Source organism: Daldinia caldariorum, assembly GCF_022478825.1.
Source record: "Daldinia caldariorum strain CBS 122874 unplaced genomic scaffold F4812scaffold_1, whole genome shotgun sequence".
Taxonomy (NCBI): domain Eukaryota; kingdom Fungi; phylum Ascomycota; class Sordariomycetes; order Xylariales; family Hypoxylaceae; genus Daldinia; species Daldinia caldariorum.
In genome coordinates, this window is record NW_025953037.1 from 1,681,995 (window position 1) to 1,701,871 (window position 19,877).

The 19,877-nt window shown below is 47.7% G+C and overlaps 8 protein-coding genes across 8 annotated transcripts; 6 read left to right on the forward strand and 2 right to left on the reverse strand.

Annotated features, from left to right (window-relative positions):
• Positions 1-1,283: 1,283 nt before the first annotated feature.
• On the forward strand, positions 1,284-4,065 carry F4812DRAFT_409494 (cytochrome P450). Its single transcript, XM_047932447.1, has 4 exons — positions 1,284-1,434; positions 1,485-2,045; positions 2,139-2,486; positions 2,554-4,065. The coding sequence occupies exons 2-4, from the start codon at positions 1,716-1,718 to the stop codon at positions 3,433-3,435; spliced, it is 1,560 nt and encodes a 519-aa protein (XP_047794898.1). The 5' UTR covers positions 1,284-1,434; positions 1,485-1,715; the 3' UTR covers positions 3,436-4,065.
• Positions 4,066-5,070: 1,005 nt separating this feature from the next.
• F4812DRAFT_409497 (FAD/NAD(P)-binding domain-containing protein) lies at positions 5,071-7,711 on the forward strand. The gene is made up of 4 exons (XM_047932448.1): positions 5,071-5,288; positions 5,375-5,983; positions 6,046-6,120; positions 6,185-7,711. The coding sequence occupies exons 1-4, from the start codon at positions 5,240-5,242 to the stop codon at positions 7,276-7,278; spliced, it is 1,827 nt and encodes a 608-aa protein (XP_047794899.1). The 5' UTR covers positions 5,071-5,239; the 3' UTR covers positions 7,279-7,711.
• Positions 7,712-7,925: 214 nt separating this feature from the next.
• On the reverse strand, positions 7,926-11,098 carry F4812DRAFT_454399 (IgA peptidase M64-domain-containing protein; the record flags this gene model as incomplete). Its single annotated transcript, XM_047936636.1, has 8 exons — positions 7,926-8,501; positions 9,240-9,606; positions 9,679-9,717; positions 9,781-10,311; positions 10,359-10,517; positions 10,583-10,614; positions 10,670-10,800; positions 10,873-11,098. The coding sequence occupies 8 exons, from the start codon at positions 11,096-11,098 to the stop codon at positions 7,926-7,928; spliced, it is 2,061 nt and encodes a 686-aa protein (XP_047794900.1).
• Positions 11,099-11,219: 121 nt separating this feature from the next.
• F4812DRAFT_454400 (uncharacterized protein) lies at positions 11,220-11,764 on the forward strand (the record flags this gene model as incomplete). Its single annotated transcript, XM_047936637.1, has 2 exons — positions 11,220-11,250; positions 11,508-11,764. 2 exons carry the CDS (start codon positions 11,220-11,222, stop codon positions 11,762-11,764), a joined length of 288 nt encoding a protein of 95 aa, XP_047794901.1.
• Positions 11,765-12,255: 491 nt separating this feature from the next.
• Positions 12,256-13,439, forward strand: F4812DRAFT_454401 (glycoside hydrolase family 43 protein; the record flags this gene model as incomplete). Its single annotated transcript, XM_047936638.1, has 3 exons — positions 12,256-12,601; positions 12,662-12,779; positions 12,848-13,439. The coding sequence occupies 3 exons, from the start codon at positions 12,256-12,258 to the stop codon at positions 13,437-13,439; spliced, it is 1,056 nt and encodes a 351-aa protein (XP_047794902.1).
• Positions 13,425-14,485, forward strand: F4812DRAFT_18365 (uncharacterized protein). The gene has a single exon (XM_047930052.1). The coding sequence runs from the start codon at positions 13,801-13,803 to the stop codon at positions 14,266-14,268; it is 468 nt and encodes a 155-aa protein (XP_047794903.1). The 5' UTR covers positions 13,425-13,800; the 3' UTR covers positions 14,269-14,485.
• A 617-nt stretch (positions 14,486-15,102) lies between these two features.
• On the forward strand, positions 15,103-16,155 carry F4812DRAFT_449053 (NAD(P)-binding protein; the record flags this gene model as incomplete). The annotated part of the gene is made up of 1 exon (XM_047935932.1): positions 15,103-16,155. One exon carries the CDS (start codon positions 15,103-15,105, stop codon positions 16,153-16,155), a length of 1,053 nt encoding a protein of 350 aa, XP_047794904.1.
• A 210-nt stretch (positions 16,156-16,365) lies between these two features.
• On the reverse strand, positions 16,366-19,355 carry F4812DRAFT_449054 (glycoside hydrolase family 2 protein; the record flags this gene model as incomplete). Its single annotated transcript, XM_047935933.1, has 3 exons — positions 16,366-16,954; positions 17,243-17,813; positions 17,921-19,355. The coding sequence occupies 3 exons, from the start codon at positions 19,353-19,355 to the stop codon at positions 16,366-16,368; spliced, it is 2,595 nt and encodes an 864-aa protein (XP_047794905.1).
• Between the last annotated feature and the right edge of the window lie 522 nt (positions 19,356-19,877).

The window sequence follows — 19,877 nt, forward strand, 5'->3', positions numbered from 1 at the left end:
TTCGTCAACTCCTTTCAGGGGTTTATTACTCAACATAATTTCAATGTCTTCATGTCGCTTACCTACAGCCAGGGACTTCGCGCTTTATAAATCACACCAACGGGACTATTATACTATGTTCAGAACGCCATGATTGGATTTGCCTTTAGTATAAAGCGCACCTTCGTTGAAGTTAGCAAGTTCCGACGGGTGGAAGCATCAAGTACCCACTTTCGTAAATAGGGGTTAAGTGAACAACTTTAGCTTCATAAGATATACGTGGAGCGTTAAGGAGAACTTGCCATAATATACGCGTTTATTCCTAATAGTATCTAATAGTAATTTAATGTGTCTACTAGCAGCTTGTATAGTGAGCATAGGAGAAGCTGGTGATGTTGGAGGAGTATATCATTTTAAGCCCCTGAAACAAGTTCCTGTCCGCTCTATGGATGATTCTCTATGACTGCAGTGAAAGTTAGGATGCCTTTAGAGAAGGATTATATGTTAGGGGTATGTAAGACTAGGATAACTTGGAGTTACTTAGATCTATGGGGAAATGGTATAGGTGCACGGGTTGCTGCACGCTTTCGAAGGAGATGATACTTTTACGACGTCTATGCCTGCCATAAACCCGTTGGAAGTGTGGTCAGCAAATCTGACCCCCCCTCTTAAGATCCGACCAATCATTTTCTAAGCGAGCATCTTATTCTTAAGAGAATTATCATTCACTGGCGAATTGGCGGGGGGAAGTTTGCTAAGATCAACTTATTGGTACCAGGTAAGGTTTCAATGGGAAGCGGTAGTGTTCAAGCTATACTATTCCTACCTAGTAGTTACGCCAGAATTGATTGATTTTATGTGTATAGTGTGAGGGGAAGCCTGGCTCTCAACCGTAACGAATGTGAAATTCTAGAGAAGAGCTTCATATCGACCTGGGTGGTTTGGCCACGCTCACTCCTTCCTGCCATCCAACTCCTATATCTTCTATACTATACGACTGCGTCCTTCTAGGGGTGGGAGGCAGGACTCTCCCTATTGGTGCCCCTCGACGATAAAGATCTGTCGATTCTGGGATTTGATAACTTGGCAAGCGTATCTCGCCCTGTTTGCTCCGAGAGGGCTATAATCAAGCAGAGATACCTACAGTTAGATATAGATTGTGGCATCTCTTAAAAAGCAGCTTGGGGTGATGGCCATGACTTGTTGTGCAACTGTATAGCTGCCGATGACCCCGCTCTATGCGAGTATTAGCTTGCCTATATCCCTGGGTAGATCCTGTGACTTGTGCGCTATATGCTTATAGAGTCTTGTTTCCGCCAGTCTGGTCTCCAGGCCGCAGATATTTTCTGGCTTGCCGGCTTGCGGCATACTTCGCGGCCCGTCTAATTAAATCCCGGATAGATGTCACTGATCTGACTTACGTTGTGGGCCAAGCCCGATGAAGTGCATTGTGCGGTGCGTGATTCTTGTTCTAGATGATGACTTATAATATTGATACGGCGAAGAACCAATTATCACAGCTCTGAAGCAATATGCTGTCATCGCGATATGATTCTGGAGAAGAAGTAATTTGCCACAAAGTGAGGCGTTTACCTAGCATGTGATAAGAGGATGGAGGAGAGGAGAGGGGGCGATTCCGTATGCGTTGAATTATATAAGGGACAAATGTGCTCTCGTAACGAACTGTTTCTCTTAGATGACTTAGTTATACAGATTGGAACAGACAACGAATCACAATGGAGATCAAGACTGCCCACTCTATACTAAATACACTTGCTTCGCTGCCCTTGCCTTTGGCGATTTCTTCGCTGCTTGTCATCGGTATTGTATCCCGCCTTCTATACAATAGATTTAGGAAAGACTTGCGCGACATCCCAGGACCGACGGCCGCCGCGTATACAGGCTTGTGGCGATTGCTTGATGTGCGGGGAGGCCAAGCTCACAAGACTCATATTAAGCTACATCGAAAGTACGGCTCGCTAGTTCGTATTGGTCCAAACCATGTGTCTGTCTCCGACCCGCGTGAGATTAACCATATCTATGGGCCGAAGTCTCAGTATACTAAGGTATGTATGTTGCGATGATATTTCGAACGTAGACGTTACTATCTGAAATCGCAAATATGCACGGCAGAAGTTGAGTACTAAGAGGCGTTATAGACTGGCTTTTACCACCCAATTCAATCCGTCACATGGGAAGGTGAAGTTGTACCACACTTGTTTACGACGGTCGACTCAACCTTCCACCGAGAGTCGAAGAAGCTTCTCACCAACGCTTTCAGTCCGACATCACTTCTTGCATATGAACCTGCTATAGACGAATGTGTAAACCTATTGTTATATAAGCTCGAAGGACTCGCAAGCGAGGGAAAGCCAGTAGATATTGGCTCATGGATGTCCTATTACACGTTTGATGTCATGGGACAGCTGTCGTTCTCGAAGATGTTTGGCTTCCTCGAGAAGGGCTGCGACGTGGACGGAATCTTAGAAACTATTGAAGCCATCTTGGTAGGTAGTACTTGGCGCTTCGAAGCTACATCAAACGCATCTCGTGTCTAGCTTACGCAACATATAGGCATATATCAGCCAGTGTGGGCAAATTCCCGAAATGCATAAATTTCTACTGGGAAATCCATTGCTCTCCGGAGGATCCATGAACCAGGTTGTCGATTTTGCTTTGAAAGCTGTTAATGAGGTAGCTGGACGAGACATAGCATTAAGGAAGGGCGGAAAAATCGGTGCTTCGGATATCGAGAGTAAAGGCGACATGTTGACCAAATGGTATGCTATAAATCAGAGCGGCTCCAAGTGGATGGCTACCAAGAATCTTGTGACACATCTGGCCGCGAATGTGTATGGGGGCTCCGACACCACGTCTATCGCACTGCGGTCTCTATTCTATTATTTGGGCAAGAATATGGACAAGATGCAGAAACTGGTGAAAGAGATCGACGACGCGGCAGCTGCTGGGAAGCTCAGCCAACCAGTCACGTTCAAAGAGGCCAATACACATCTCCCATATCTAAATGCGGTGATCAAAGAGGCCATGCGAGTCCACCCGTCTGCCGGTCTCATATACGAGCGATTCGTTCCGGCTGGCGGCGATACCATTTGCGGAAGACACATCGCTGGGGGAACTATCGTCGGAATCAACCCTTGGGTCACACATTACGATCCCGAGGTATTCCACGACCCGGAAAGGTTTCTCCCAGAGCGGTGGCTCGACTCTACCGAAGAAGAGCTGAAGCGGATGGAGCAGTCGTTCTTCAACTTCAGTGCGGGCTCTCGTACCTGCATCGGGAGGCATATCGCGATGATAGAGATGTCGAAGATGGTGCCGGAGTTGTTACGGAGGTTCGACATGGCTCTGACGTATCCTGACCGCGAGTGGGAGACTAAGAATATATGGCTTGTGAAGCAAACGGGGGTGATTTGCAATATAACGAAGAGATCGTGAGACAGGTAAGTATAATAATTGTCGGATCTTGTTAAGACATTATCTACCTACCTAAAGTTGCGTACTTTGTACGAAAAGAAATGTAATTCTCGAGGCCACCTTATTTTACCCCCTATCTGGATGGACTGGCTCTCTATTCGGTTACAAGCGGGAGCAGATGTTTCCGACAGACTCCCTGTTTCAGCCATGAGAGAAATTCGACTTCGAACACGAGGATATAAGACATTTATACACTGTCGCGAATATATTGCATCTGCACGTGGATATATGGCGTTGGGGAAAGATCGACAGGAAATATACTGCCGAGGTGCCGGTTAAGACACGGCGTACGGTATGTCTCAACTTATCGTGTCTGAACGCGACGCACAAATACAGATATCATTACGGAAGCTTCTGCAGCAACTAAAACCAATAACTGGGACATTTTACCTCACGGCATTTCGCTAGCTCTGGCATATTGAGGTGTATGATAAGACGGACTCTGTCGCCGGCCGTGGGTATAGAATGGGGGGTGGTAGTTTTGGTTCTATAGTGTTAGCCTTCGTCAACTGACCATTACGACCGAACAGCAATAGGTAATAGAAAGAAACAAGTACAATGCATAGGCACCTAGGTCTTGTTCAATGAAGCACTAGTATATGATTATTCTGAATACGTGTCCTGGTGTACCTACCTAATGCAAGTTTAGGGTCGTGCTGCCTTATCATTAATTGTATAGCCCTTTCTCATACCCGCATCATCCAAGGCTCGAGACATGGCTCTTAGGGGCTGAGTGAACCCCCTATAGGCCCGGAGCTTCAAGACGTCTTATATTCACTAATGTAGTACGTTATACATCTATCTAGATCTCCCTATCATTATTTGACCTGGTTACCTATTTGAACAGAGAGATACGGTGTAAAGTTTTGCGTCTTTGCTTCCGTACTATCTACTCCTTACTTCTTCTTAGAGCAAATCAAGGTACATATATTTGACAGAACGAGAACGAGAACATGGCAATGCTAACATATAATTCACCCGAAAGGTATAAAGTCTTGTCACGTAGTGTATATAAGGCGTAATCGCTAGTCTGCAATTGCGGCGTCGTTTTTGTTCGACAAGTCTCCTGTAAGTGTTGATTTTCTGTCTTAATTTTGATTTGGAAGGTGACAGAGATGGGATCAAGTAGTACCCTAATACACAGCACAAGCATTTGGGGGGTTCGAGGTAATACAAACGATGAACGATCCTCTAACGGGCCGACTCCTGGCTTTATGGATGGCCGAACTCAATTGCAAGTCTGGATGAGCGCCATATGCGAATTATCTGTTAGTTCGACTGTTGGCGTATTTTGGGTAGGGTTACGCTTATATTGTAAAGACCAATAGTTATGTCCCCAAGTTACGGAAAGGAAGATATCGTGACATCTTCAATCTGATGTAATCCTAGTGTTAGTCGAACGAAAACTTGGGGGCTATGTACCTATCTAAGACATCCTATCGCATATGCGATAGCTCGGTTAGTACAGATTCCAATGTTGGCGAGCCACGATTACGTGTAACCCACCGGCTAAGTTGTGATCCTAAAAATAGTAAGTCTGATAAGCGTTCAAGGATCAATACGGCTCGTTAACGTATCCCTTACTTCGGTCTTCGAATTACCAACATAGCCTATTAAGCCTGGGCTGGTAGAAAACTCGACAGGTAGGCACTTCAATTTTGCAGACTGTTATCGAAGCAAGTTTCCCTAGGAAATATCTGGATTATAACAGAATGCTTCAGTATTGACCATCATTACCCAAGCTGCCAAAGATATTTCCGCTACTATGTCTACTACTATAACGGAAGAGTACGATATTGCTGTAGTAGGTGCTGGTAAGTAACGTGGCTTTCTTTTCTAGGTTTCGTTTCTTTTAATTGCAAGGACCTCCCTTTTATAATTTCTAACCACATGATTATAGGATTTCATGGGCTTGCCGCCGCGAAACAAATCCATTGCACGCAACCTGATCGTAGCCTCGTAGTGTTCGATGGGCAATCTAGCATAGGGGGAAAATGGGCTAAGAGCAACCTCTATCCAGGCCTTAAGACCAATAACCTCTTAGGGACCTATGAATTCCCAGACTTTCCTATGAGCCCTGATAGGTTCGATGTCAAGCCAGGCCAGCATATCCGCGGAGAAGTAATTCATACGTACCTTGAAGAATACGCTGAAGAGTTCGGTATAAGAAAATTCGTCAGACTTGAAACTTTAGTTGTTACCGCAGAACACCAAGACACGACAGAAGGAGGGTGGATCCTGACGATCAAGAAATGGAATCAACAAGAGACGACCAAGGTTTTTGTTCACAAGCTTGTTGTTGCCACTGGAATATTATCAGAGCCTTTTATGCCGCATTTCAATGGACAAGAAGACTTCGGCGGGAAGATACTTCATAGCAAGGACTTCCCGAAAAACATTGATACTTTGAAGGCGAAGACCGTTACTGTGTTTGGGGCTGGAAAGTCGGGATGGGATGCTGTGTACCAATATGCCTCCGCTGGTGTCAAGGTAAATTGGGTTATTCGATGTAAGCTTATGTGTTCTGCTTTTTGCGCTGAAAATCCTGAATATGAGCTAAGCAGAGGAAAGCGAGTGGTCATGGTCCAGTTTGGATGGCACCTTCGTACGTAACGCCGTTCAAGATGTGGATTGAAAAACTTGCGAGTAAGTGACGCATCTATAAATTGGCACGGTCTGATAATGTGCTTAGGTTAACGTCTCATTATAGATACCCGCCTTCTTACCTGGTTTAGTCCTTGTATCTGGGGTGATGCCGACGGTTATCGGGGCATCCGTTACTTCTATCACCGGACCGCGATCGGTCGTTTTCTCGTGGACCGCTTCTGGGATATACTGAGTTACGATGTTATTACGCTGAATAAGTTCGACTCTCATCCAGATACAGCCAAGTTAAAACCTTGGTTTCCGGTCATGTTCACAGGATGCAGCTATAGCATTCTCAATTATGAGCAGGACTTTTTCGAGCTTGTCAAAAGTGAAAAGGTCAATATTCATATCGGCGAGATCACTCAGTTAAGTCCGGGAAAAGTTCACCTCGCTGATGGCACTGAGTTCCAATCTGAGGTATTTCTGGCGAACACAGGCTGGACGCACACTCCGCCCATCAAGTTTCTTCCGGAAGGAATCGAAAAGGACCTTGGTGTCCCCCATGAGGTTGTTGGGAATGCACCGGTACATGATTTAGCAAACAGTCGCACGCTACTAGAACGAGTCGACAAGGAGATTCTAGAACGCTTCCCAAGGCTCAAGATACAGCCCGTCTGGAACAAGAGTTTCGTCCCCCTTATAGATCAGAAGGGGATCAGTACCGATGCAAGATCTCGCACACCTCTTACTCCATACATGCTATACCGCTTTCTTGTCCCTGCATCCCCCCGCTTTCTATGTCCTCGAGATGTGGCATTCATAGGCTGCCAATCAAACCTCAGCAACATTATCACTGCCCATCTCACAGGGCTATGGGTTAGTGCATACTTCTCGGGGAAATTAGCAAGGGACCACTCAAAAGCTGTGGACGATAAGGAAGAGATCAAGAAGTTGCAATACGAGACCGTATTACACAACAGATTCGGCAAATGGAGGTATCCTACGGAATGGGGCAACAAGGGCCCTAATTTTATCTTCGATGCCGTTCCTTACTTCGACTTACTTCAGCGGGACCTCGGATTGAGCCCTTTTCGGAAGAGTAACGCTTTGGCGGAGATGTATGAACCATATGGACCGGAGGATTATCGCCACATCAATGAAGAGTGGCTACAAAGGCAGATTTCATTGAAGGACGCACACACATTTTCTGATTGAGCCTCTACGGCTTCCGCCCCGGCTTGGATTACTGGCGTTCCTGCTGTTTTGCTAAATGAGCAGAGAACCCGTGGGGTCGAACTAAGGGGGTGTCTGCCAATTTTGAAATATGCCTATCTTTAGAACATTGGCCAAAGCATTTGGATACCTAGGATCCTAGCAGCTTAAGCGGGAATCCAGAAGTACCTTGCTTAAAAATATTCTGGATTGTAATTTTTTCACCGGGCATGCCAGTTAACGTTTCAGTCGGCATCGAACTCTGTTGGGGTAATAGCCTTGAGAATGGCACCGACTATTATATTGTACTATTGGTTCAAGTATATATCATATATACCTTGATAATTGTGAATATTACTGCTTAACCTGTTATAAATTTCTTGATCACATGTATCAATAGGTAGATAATCATAAATTTGACTGCCTTTTTATAGTATAACTCTTGAAGTGCTATCGCTAGATGATTGGTTCATGGATGTTTCCCTGCAGAGTGTTTGTCTAAGTGGCTTTTAGCTTCATCTAAGGAGACATCCCGGAATTTGGACCAATCTTTACTCATTTGGTCAAAGTTAATAGGAAATATTCGGCAGAAAAAAATAGTCGTTAGCAAAAGGGGGGAAAGAGGAAACAACCAAAGGTCTCTCATCCATCTATTCTATATCCGCGATAGGCAATTCATGAATGATCTGTACGGTCGTCCCGTGGTATTCCTCAAGTTGTGTCTCAAGTTCCTGGATTCGTTCTTGCAGCGCTACTTCACGCGACCTAGAACTGGCAACAAGCGCAACTTCACGTAGATTATCGATATTCAGAAAAAGGTTGGGAACCAGACGCGGGCAACCAGCTTCGAGGCAAAACCGGCGGACATTGTTATTAAGGCCATCCCATTCGGGTATCTGGCCCTTCCTAGCATCCAGGTCTCCGGAAACACGCCATAGAATATAGCCGAGGAACATTTCGATATCCTCCGAGTCATATCTTTTCAAGTCTAGCAGATAGTACGGTTCGATCTTGAAGCATATATGAGCGTGGAGATACGCTTGAATATTCTCATCTAGTGTGATTGTCATCCCGCATGGGTTGGCGTCGAATGCTTCATGGATGACTTCGAAATCCGACACAGTGGATTCAAAGAACTGGCACCACCATAGCGTGTATGTTTTTAAATCGTCCAGCTTCTGTCTGCTTAGACGGACGTCAAATAGTGGCTTGAACCAGAGTCCGATCTCGCGATAAAAGTCAGATTCATGTTTAGAGTCACCCCCTTTGAATGTTGTTTCTAACCAACTTCTGAGGCTTGGCGCCCGAAAGAAATCGTATAAGTGAGGATTATACATGTTCAGAAAATTGGAAGTAAAATGAGAGCAAGATCTTTAAATCGACTATATTAGGCATCAACGATGCTTTCGCTAAATATAAGGAGATCCTATCAGAAAGTGAATCTATCTAGAAAGCATCGAAACAACTTAGCTTAGGTACCTAATTATCCAGAAGCTTCAATTCTAAGTTATGTAGATCAGTGGCCATATATTGTCGATGTTTCTTTGTTTATTTTCTGTTTCGAATTATCACAGATGCAGCTATCAGATTGTGGGTTTCGTATGTAGAAGACTCACCAACTTGGTATTTTACCTGTCATACCTATATAAGTAGAATAGCAGTCTTTGTTCTTGTCCATACCTTAGATCGTATCATGCTGAGATGACATATCAATTTGTTTGAATTACAGTTGAGAAGACGTATTAGTCATTGAATCACTTTCACACAGCACGTCATGTAAATGGATAAAGGTGACGTTGTTTTGGTACTAACATAGCAATAAATCGTAATCTATTAATATGTCACTTATTCTAGGTAATCCTATGGAAGGGCAATGAAGCATAAGTGGTGCAGTTGTTTCGTACTATCTATCCAACAGCATATCTCTCCTTTTGCACCAGAACCCCTGCACTGTCAACTCTGACCTGCTCCGTCCAGAACCTAACCTCAACCCCAAACTCCGTGATGTCTGGCCCCAGAAGTGCAGTCGTGCTGTTAGTCCAATTCTTCAGGACTGTCGTCCCATCGACACCGTACCACAATATCGTATAAGCTTCCTGATGCGAGTTTGGCACTTGCCTGAGGTCCGCAAGAGGAAACAAGTTGAGAGTGGCGTTCGTTGAGCCGTCTGGCTGGGCTTCTTGTGTGATGTTGTCAATTAGATTGAGTCGCCCGAGCAGGGATAGCCACAATCCTTCTATGCAGGCGTCGCAGAAATTCGCCGAATAGGTGTCGCGCATTAGGCAAAGATCGTTGGTAGGCCTGTACGAGGTGGCATTTTTGTAGTCGAATCTAGGGAGATCGTGAGTATTAGTAAAGCTACCGACTTGAGTACGGGGGGCTGCGAGAGGCTCTTTGACTTACGTTGGATATAATCCGTGATACCGTGGCTCAAAGTCGAACCTATCAAGTAGAAGTGCATGTGAGATAACAGGTAGGCTGTGAGTAGGATGGCAAGCTACTCACTCTCCCTCATCTCCATACTCAAGCACCTCGAAACTACAGAGCTGTGCACTTCCTTGCCTCTCCTCGTTCATTAATGTAAATTTAATCTCGTGTTCCCCTGGAGTGAGCGCCTCACCCCTCTTGATGTTGTAAATATACCGATCCTCTCCGACCGCGGGATTCCACTCCCAGCCCGCGTCCATCCCATCAATTTCTACCAACAAGTCGCTAGTCGCTGTGACACCGCTTACACTGACTTGAAGGAGATGAGTAGAATATGTGCCTGCCGACATGAAAGTCTGACTCCAGCTTTGCGACGTATTCAGTAGTGCCCAAGGATATGCCTGTATCGGCATATTCGTCCTTTGGATCTTAGGCTCCGCCGACGCATCCGTATACCACTGCGTCCAGGGAACGGAGTTGGTGGATTTGGCCGAATTGACGCCAGTGTAAACCTGCCCTCCGTCGTATTCCTCGCCTACGCCGATGATCGAGTGACCTAACTCGTGGCGAATAATCACAGGTCCATTATTAGGCGATGCGGTCGTAACGCTGAAGAGGTTTAGTAACGACTAAGCATGAGGCATTGTGCGGCGTACGTAAATGTGCCACCGAGTCCCCCGTATAAAGGGTCGTTCCCGAGGAGAATAGGAAAGTCGCACGCGTCTGTCGACTGACACGCAGCACGCGCGACTTCGGGTTTATCATAGTATACCCCACGAAGTTCAGTGCCGTCACGATAAAGCCCGTAGACAGTGCTATTGACACAAACTGATTAATTGTTGAGCCAGCTTAGGGGCTATGTAAAAAGGGGAAGACCTACTCTAGGGGCTTTCCGCCAGTACCAACACCGCTCTTTTCGGATGTTAGGGAAAGGAAATATACCTACTACAGGGGGGTTGTCACCCACCTCGTTACTTGGTGAGAATCCGGCCCAAAAGTTTAGAATAGGAAGCACATCGAAAAAGGTCTGCCCGTCGGTAATATTATTCGCAAGGAACAGGGCATCAGCGAAGAACTTGTCTTTCTGATCCTTAGTATCTATAAAATCAATCCAAACAAACCAAGTTAGAATCTTTCGATGAGCGTTACGACGGCGTATCTTATACTTACATCCGTCACCGAAGAAAATAAGATCGACGCGATTACTCGATGGCCCATTCACGATGAGGGGTCTGATTTCTAACGGAGGCGGTGCGACATCTTGTCTCGCTTGTAGATACGGAACGCCATCTACCTCATGATTCGCGAATTTTCCCTCCCACTGGTGTTCGCAAAACTGCCCCAGAGAGACCCCAGTAACCACAGCTTGGACGAGGAACCTTTTGACAATACTCATGGCGGGATCGACTGACAGATGAGGGGAGATAATGTTCACCGAAGTTTAGATCGAACACGACCCGCCATTTATAGAATTGTTCGTCGTCGCAAAGCTCAGCATATACAGTCGGTGTTTTACCATGCGCGTGGAAATCTACCTTCCGGAAGCAGGTTAAGTGCGGTCCTTTGTAACCTTCTCCAACCAACCATTCGTATTGATTAGCATGGGTACCTAAGGGGAGACCCGATATCGACAGTTTTCATATCTGCCAAGAAAACCAGGACTAGTACCGTCCAACCATAATATACCTAGATAGATAGCAGTTAACCTATAGGCTGTTGGTATAAATAGTAGGGGCGTCGGTGCTTGATTCGATTGTCTTGAGGGAAGTTGCATAACTCTGGGGCCTTTGCTGTGTGCCGTTAAGTGGTTATGTTCACCTTGATAACGGAAGTATTCTACGACTTTCAGCTGGGCGCTCACGAACATATGCGCGCTCTTCCTTTCAACACCGCGCTCCTCGCCGGGCGACAGTACACACCGTTCGTTACCATGGATATTTACTGGAGCTGGTGGGCGGTTGCATCTGTCTCGGCTTTAGGTTGCGCGTCTGCGATGTTCATATACGAAGGAACCGGTCATGAGATCCTGCTCGAGGGCGAAAAGGATGAGGACCGCTTATGATTCAATAAGTAATGATTTCTCCTTTCTGCGGTGTATAGTAGTTTATTTTAGGTACCTAACTTATCTTGAATTTAAATTCAATCCTTGATGCATGGTTTGGCTCATCTCTTACGAAATTATTTCTACTTGAAGGAGAATGTAGATTCCCCCCTATACCCTCTTATTCAAAGACTCCTCCACCCATGTTGGGCTCCACGCCGTGGATCGTCTTAACCCACATCAATCGACCAACGATGCTGGAGTTCCTTCCCCGATTGGGATGCATCCCACGACCGGATTGGAGCGCATATGAATCCTACCGGGTTCTCCGCATGCTCCGTTTTTATGTGCCGAAAATAAGGAGGTGGAGCCGAGAACCTCACCGTCGAGCCAGGTTTATGGTAACATCAATGCAGATATTATTAGGTACGCAATTGCTCTATTTTTTCCGTATATTCGGTCATTCTGTGTGGTTGGAGTCATCTATATAAGGTAGCCTATTATGTTGTATCATGAACGACTTAATTTCTAGCAATAACGTGGTAGACGGTGACATATCAATTGCCATGATGCGAGGTACCTTTTTCACATTGCTCACCGCGGCGTTAGCCAGTACTGCAGTGGCTAGTCCTACAGTACCGCGACAAGCTTCTAATTATGTCGGCTACCTCGTTTCGACCTTTTCTGATGCCAATCCGAGGATTCAATTCCATCTTTCAGACGGGAACAGTGCATCAAGCTTCAAATTTCTGAATAAGGGGCAGCCTGTACTGGCTTCGACGGTTGGAACAAAAGCTGTGCGAGACATATTCCTGACGACGAACTCTGCTAGGTCTGAATGGTATCTACTTGCTACCGGTAAGTTCCTCAATACATTAGCCTAGTACTTACGACTTCTTCTAACCAGATACTTTGAAGATCTTGATGTAACGGCTTCGGGATTCTCATGGGACAAAGCTACCAGACAGGGAAGCCGCGGAATTGTCGTTTGGAAGTCATCCAATCTAGTGGATTGGTCCCAATCGTCGCTCCGAACGTATGCATCTACCCATCATTCCCGTCTTCCAGAGACACGTGAATCTTTTAATAACATATTCGCTTTAGCGTTGAAAAGGATACTGCGGGGATGGTCTGGGCGCCATCGGCAGTATGGGATGATGAAACTTCTCAATACTACCTGTTCTGGGCTTCGCGACACTATTCCTCATCGGATACGAATCATACGGGGACGGCAACACTCGATAAGATCCGATACGCAACCACGAAGGACTTTGCGACGTTTAGTGAACCACGCGACTACCTAGCTCCCGCGAACACACCCTTGATAGATCAAGAATTCCAGTATCTCGGAACACCGGGATCGTTCGCTCGGTTCTTCAAGAATGAGACGAACAGTAAAGTATACCAAGAGATAACTTCCGACGGGCTTTTCGGCACTTGGACCCAACTTGGACCTGTCACGTCAGCCAGCGGACTTGAAGGACCGGCATCGTTCGCCGACAATGTGAGGCCCGGAGTCTACCATCTGCTACTTGATGACTATACCCAGTATATTCCGTTCGAGACATCTGACATCAAGTCGGCAAGCTGGGAAAAGTCGAGCACGTCTGGGTTCCCTACAGGGTTGAAACATGGCTCTGTAACACCGTTAACACAAAAGGAATACGATGCTTTGGCAGCGGCGTATCCAGCGTAAGACAGTCGTGTTTAGCTAACTCGCATCAAGAGAAACTTGCGTGTAAATTGTTTAACTACAATTGTAATCAATAACAGAAATCTCACGGATTTGTCGGTTCTCACGTTTACGTACCTGTATCAGGTAGTGAAGACTTCAATATGGTGTGATCAATGAAGCAAAAGTGGGACTAGAATTGAGTCTAATGCGGGGCTTAGAAGACACTATTTAAGAGATCATGCCAGAGTAAGAGATAATGCCTTCTTCTTCTTTAACGTAATGAAGGTTATCTCAAAAGATTGAATCGAAAACTTATACGAGTTGAACGTTATTTTATTAGCCACAACATAATACCACCTAAGGTTAGGTAGTGATCCTCGATATGGCTTCCACCGACGAACTCCGAGCAGTCATGGAATCTACATTGACGAAATTCTTCGAGAATAGCACTCTGGCAGTTAAAAACAAAGATACCTCTCTGTACTCAGCGCTATTATCTCCCGACTGCCGGCGATATATGAGGCCTGCTTCCTTCGTTAAATCGTACCCCTTCATCAAGGCAGTAGAGACGAACGCCGAGTACGAAGCTCGCATGGCGCCGGAGATCGCAGCTACGGACGAGTCGAGGGTTAAGATCATAGAGATGGTCATCGACCCTATTAAACGCCACGGGAGCGCACACGTCCAGCACTGGTCCAAAATTAAAGGCCGCGAACCAATCGCCATGGAAATGTGCTGGTACGTGGATTTCACCGAGGACGGAAAGAAGATATCGCGGATCGTCGAGTTCCTCGATACGGCGGCGTCTTCGAAACTCATCGACTCTATTTTGAAGATGGCAAGGAAATAGAAATAAGCTTATACTTAGGAAAAGAAACGCGTTAACAGTACTGTTTATTTTTTCAAAATACGTATTTTTAATACGCAAATACTCGCATAATAAGAATGCCCGAACTTATTCGGGATCTTTGAACGTTTTTATTACATAGTAGATGTATTATTAAGGAAGAAATGTTTCATTGGATGCATCCTTAAAGTTGTGGATCTAATATATTTTCTCCAACGTTAAGAGCTTTTTCGAAAATACGTATTACTTTGTAAGCGCTAGCGCGCTAAGCGGCCACCCGCGCGCGAAATCTTTTAAATTATCCATAGTCGCTTATCCGTCCAGATCACATGGTTATCCAACCTCGAAGATTAATAATTCCCCTCTGCACCCAATTAGAAGCTGTAAAACCCCCCATTCTCTACAAAAGAGGCTATTCCGGTAATTTGTATCTTAACCGGAACAAGTTGGTGACAATAACCCTCCGTAAAAAACTCAGGGCATTTTCGCATCTCGGAGTCCCGAATGCTAGCGGACCTTTAAAAGTGGAAACTGGGTGGGATTACAAATGCTCTCGCATCTCGGAATCCCGAATGTTAGTGGACTTGGACTTACAGACTTATAGCTAGGAGGTAGCTTACGAATAGTGCTACTGCTACTTCCGATATGTAGATGATTCTGGATTAATGCGCCGGGCGCCTTCTTATAAGCCTCAGGGGGACAGCACAATGCAGAAGTATAACTTATAAGTCGGTCGTCTCAACTCCCAACAAATCAACAAATCTTAAACTTTCTTTTCCGTCCCAAACTCCTCCTCCTCTTTTTTCCCTCACCTCTTCTCATCTCATCTGCCTCAAAATGATAAACCCTACGTTCTCAAACCCAACAATCCCTCGGGGATCCACCGTCCTCGTCACCGGCGCTAACGGCCTCATCGCCTCGCACGCCGTCGACCGGCTCCTCGAAGCGGGCTACCACGTCCGGGGCACCGTGCGCAACCCGTCCAAGTGCGCGTGGATGGCGCCCCTGTTCTCCCGGCGCCACCCCTCGGCCCGCTTCGAGCTCGTCCAGGTGTCCGACTTCGGCGCGCCGGGGGCCTGGGACGCGGCTGTCAAGGGCGTCTCGGCCGTCGTCGCCGTCGCGGGCGGCGTGGGCCTCGTCGTTCCGGACGTCGACAAGGCCCTCGAGGAGGAAGCCCCCTGGAACGAGGCGCTGCTGCGCGCCGCGAAGGACGAACCTTCCGTCAAGGCCTTCATCTACACGAGCAGCGCGTGGGCGACCTGGACCCCGGACCAGACGAAGAAGGTCACGCTGACGGAGTGGACGTGGAACGACGAGGCGGTGCGGTTCATCCGCAGCGGCGCCAGCGCCAGCGCTACGCCCGAGGAGAGAGGCGTCCGGCCGTACATGGCGGTGAAGGCGCTGCTCGAGCAGCGCCTCTGGGACTGGGTGAAGCGGGAGAACCCGCCGTTCACGTTCAACACGGTTCTGCCCGCCGCCGTGATCGGCGAGTGTCTGGACCCGGAGAACCAGGGGGTCCCGAGCACGTGCGGGATGATGAAAGACTTGTACGAGCGGAAACAGCTGGACTTCCTCGCCAAGTTGCCGCCGCAGTGGGCTTCCGACACGCGCGACACGGGGCTGCTGTACGTCGCGGCGCTGATCACGCCGGGCGTCGACAGGGAGAGGCTGTACCCGTGGAGCGACCGGTACAGCTGGCCGCGGGTCGCGCAGATATTGAAGAAGCTGTATCCGCACAAGGATATCCCGGTGCTGGAGGACAACGGCTGGGATCAGACGGAGGTGCCGAATAAGAGGGCGGAAGAACTGCTGCGCGGCTTGGGCCAGGAGAGGTGGACTACGCTCGAAGAGAGTGTGGAGGCTTGCGCCAAGGCTTTCGTGAAGGACTGAATGTTGGATGGGTGTTATAGAAAATCTTTCTCCATTCGGGAAATTAAGGATACTATATGTGTACGTATACATACGTGATTGAGATGGGGCGTTTTTATTAACGCCGGTATAAATAAATATACATGTAGCATGGTATAGAAAAATTAATTACACTCGTTGCATCACACTCGTTATATAGACGCTACTAAACCTCCTTTTCAAACCACATCCCTACGCAGCCTTCACAACTATCTCCGCTGCCTTGAGTCCCTCCGCCTCCGCGCGAACGGTAATGTCTCCCGAACCACCTGCCTCCGAGCGCACCACAGCCAGGGCCAACCCGCTGAAGGCGTTCCGCGTCAAGCTCGGAAACGCAGTGAAGTCCGCCGGGTTGCCATTATCCGTCGACAGGATCTCCGCGGGGCCCGAGACGGAGAACGTGATGGCGTTGGCGGCCTCGGGGACGGTAGTCCCGCTCTCGTCGGTCACGGCGACCGTGATGAACGATAGGTCGCGGCCGTCGCCGCGGATCGTCGTGCGGTCCGCCGTGATGCTCAGCTTCGCGGGCTGGGTGGCGGTTCTCACCGTGTCCTCGGCCCACTTGGCGCCGTCCTTGTACGTCACGACGTGGAGCTCTCCCGGCGCGTAGGTTACCTCATCCCATCGGAAACGGTAGTTGGATGGTTCTCTCTTGAGCTTCCCGGCGGACTTCCCGTTGACGAAGAGTTCGGCTTCGTCGGCGCCAGAGAACACGTGAACGGGGGTGACTTCGCCGACGCGGTCCGGCCAAGTCCAGTGGGGCAGGATGTGTGCCATGGGGCTGAATAAAGCGTCAGTTAGAATTCACTTAAGGGGTAGGTGTCACATCAGGGGCATATCATTTGCTTTCCCATGCTTTCAGCAATATGGGAAAAGACATGAATTAGGTACGTTTAGGGGTGTATCGAATGGCTTAGTTTTACGTACTATCTAAAAGTTAGTTGCCATGTTACAAAAGTGTCCAATGTTGTAGGATTCTAATTTGTGACATCTGAAATGAGAATAAGATTTACATACCAAATCAGGGCGCCAACGGGCTTGATATAAGTAAAAGCGGTCTTTCTTGAACCCAGCAAGGTCGATAATTCCAAAGTAGGAACTCCGGGCCTTGGTATCAAAAGGCGTAGGCTCGCCCAGGTAATCCCAGCCGGTCCATACGAATTCGCCCGCAACATACGGGAATCTGTCCTGCATTCCGAACACCTTGTCCGGCGATGACCCCCAAGAGACGGCGTACAGCTCATACGCACTAACAAAAAGCGTCTTGGGATCCGAACCCGCCGTGTCGCCGACAGTCGTACTATTAGCGCTTGTTACCGGGAAGATGTATGTTCCGCGTGAGCTGACGCCTGACGAGCTCTCGGTGCTCCATAGAACCTTTCCGGGGTACGTGGAGTGGTAACTCGGGTACGCCGAGTCGAATGAAGTACCGCGGCCTTCGCCCTGGTAGTTCATACCGGGAATGTCGACGACGTTGGAGAACTCGCTACCTGCCTTGGCGTTATTTATACCTGCGCTGACTTGTCGCGTCGGGTCCTCTTCCTTTACGATGCTGTGAAGTTCGCGAGCCGTCGCGCCACCGGAAGCTGTTGATTGCTCTACAATTTCGTTACCGTAACTCCAGGCTATAATAGAGGGATCTGGTGAAAAGAAGTCAGTAAGTGTATAAGGTGATAATTTTGTCTCCATCGGATTTTCACTCATTCATTCATTCTTTCTTTTTTAGCTTGTCATTGATTGTACTTACGGTTACGATCGCGTCGGATGAAATTGCGGATATCAGGCTCGTGCCAATCCTGGAAATATACGTGATAGTCATCCTGTATCTTTTGCTCCTTCCACACGTCGAAGATTTCATCCAGGACTAGGAATCCGTACTTATCTGCTAGGTCGAGTAACTCAGGAGCAGGTGGGTTGTGAGACATCCGGAGTGCGTTGCAACCCATCTCTTGCAGCAGATCCAGTTGGCGCTCAGCCGCTCTGAGATGGAATGCAGCACCGATTGAACCATGGTCGTGGTGGTTATTAGTACCTTGGATGTAGACCCTCATGCCGTTTACGTGGATACCCTTGTTAGGATCGTAGGTAATAGACCGGATGCCAAAGCGCGTCTCGTAAGTGTCGATAACAGTGCCGTTGGAAAGAAGTTTCGTTACTGCGACGTACAGGTTCGGCACCTGCTCCGGCTTAGGTCCCCATAGCCGTGGGTTCGATACCGTCATTGAAGAGTTGAGAGATTTCTTGCTGTTGGCTGCTATACTTGCGGTTGAAGATGGGAAAGAGGCAACAATATCCGCCCCGATTCTCTCAGTTTCAATATCAAGGACGTACACGTCCGTCTTCAATTCCACCTGTCGACTGGAATCTCCCTTATTTTCAATCTCAACGGTCAAGTCCACGTCCGCCGATTCAGCGGAAACAACCGGGGTCGTGATATACGTGCCATACTGACCGATGTGAGTCTTGTCGACCTTGACAAGCCAGACATTGCGATAAAGGCCAGCGCCAGGGTACCAGCGTGAGAAATTCAAAGGGTTGTCAATTCGGACCGCCAACAGGTTTTCTCCAGCCTTTACATACGGGGTAATATCCAAGCGGAAAGAGTTATACCCGTAGGGCCATCCACCAACGAGTTGGCCGTTAATCCACACCGCAGAATTAGACATGGCGCCGTCGATATCCAGGAAAATGGACTTGTCGGCGTCGCTTGCTGATATCGTCAGATTGCGACGGTACCATCCTACGCCGTTGATAGGTAAGGCACCCATGCTATTCGGAATCTCAGGGGCATGGAAAGGCCCTTTGATAGCCCAATCGTGCGGAACATTCACAAGCTCCCACGCGCTATCATCGAACGTCGCTTGCACGTACGTAACGTTGTCGCCGGGTGCGGTTCTCTTAGGGCGTTCATGCTTGGCACCGTTGACGATGAAATCGTTGCCGGAAGGGAGAATCCACTCCTTCAGCGTATTGTATGATAGCGAATCGGGATTCGATGCGAAACGAGAAAATCGCCAGCCATCGTTAATACTAACACGCTCACGACCTGTGGACGCAGTGGGGTATTCGTTATAAGCCCTCCTCACGACACCTGCCTCGGTAGGAGAAGGGTATCCTAACAGCAGAAGTCCCAACAGGAGTAGCCCGCAGGCATTGTACACCGTTCGCGCAAGAGGCGCCATATTGCAATGTGCGTGAGCGATAGATCAAGTTCGTCTACCTTCCACTTACCCGTTATTATAGTTTGACCCAGAGCTTGCTCCGCATAGAGAAGCTGGAACCCCATTTCTCGGTGAGTATCTAGACCGCAAGAACGACGGCGCCGAGGAAACGCAAGAAATAGAACTTGAAAGAATCCCAGTCTAGTATCCGTAGAGACCCGGATTTGGGTACCAGTTTTTCGGGACCCGGGGTATTTCAAGTCGAATAGCCGGAAAGTAAGATACGATGGTTCGGGGTTCTTCTTCCCTAAACGTATTCATTTAGCCTACGATTGGTGGAATATGACCCTAAATGCTACGATTATAACAGGGATCAGATAATATGAGGTGATCTCCACATTAGCTGGATCATACCATGCAATGTAAACGGACTCGGTGCGGTGGGAGAATTATTATCGTTCGCATTGAAAAATAAAATGCGTACCTAGGTAGGTATTATTATTGTCAATAAAGGAATACAAGCTACCCAATCAGCAATAGCGT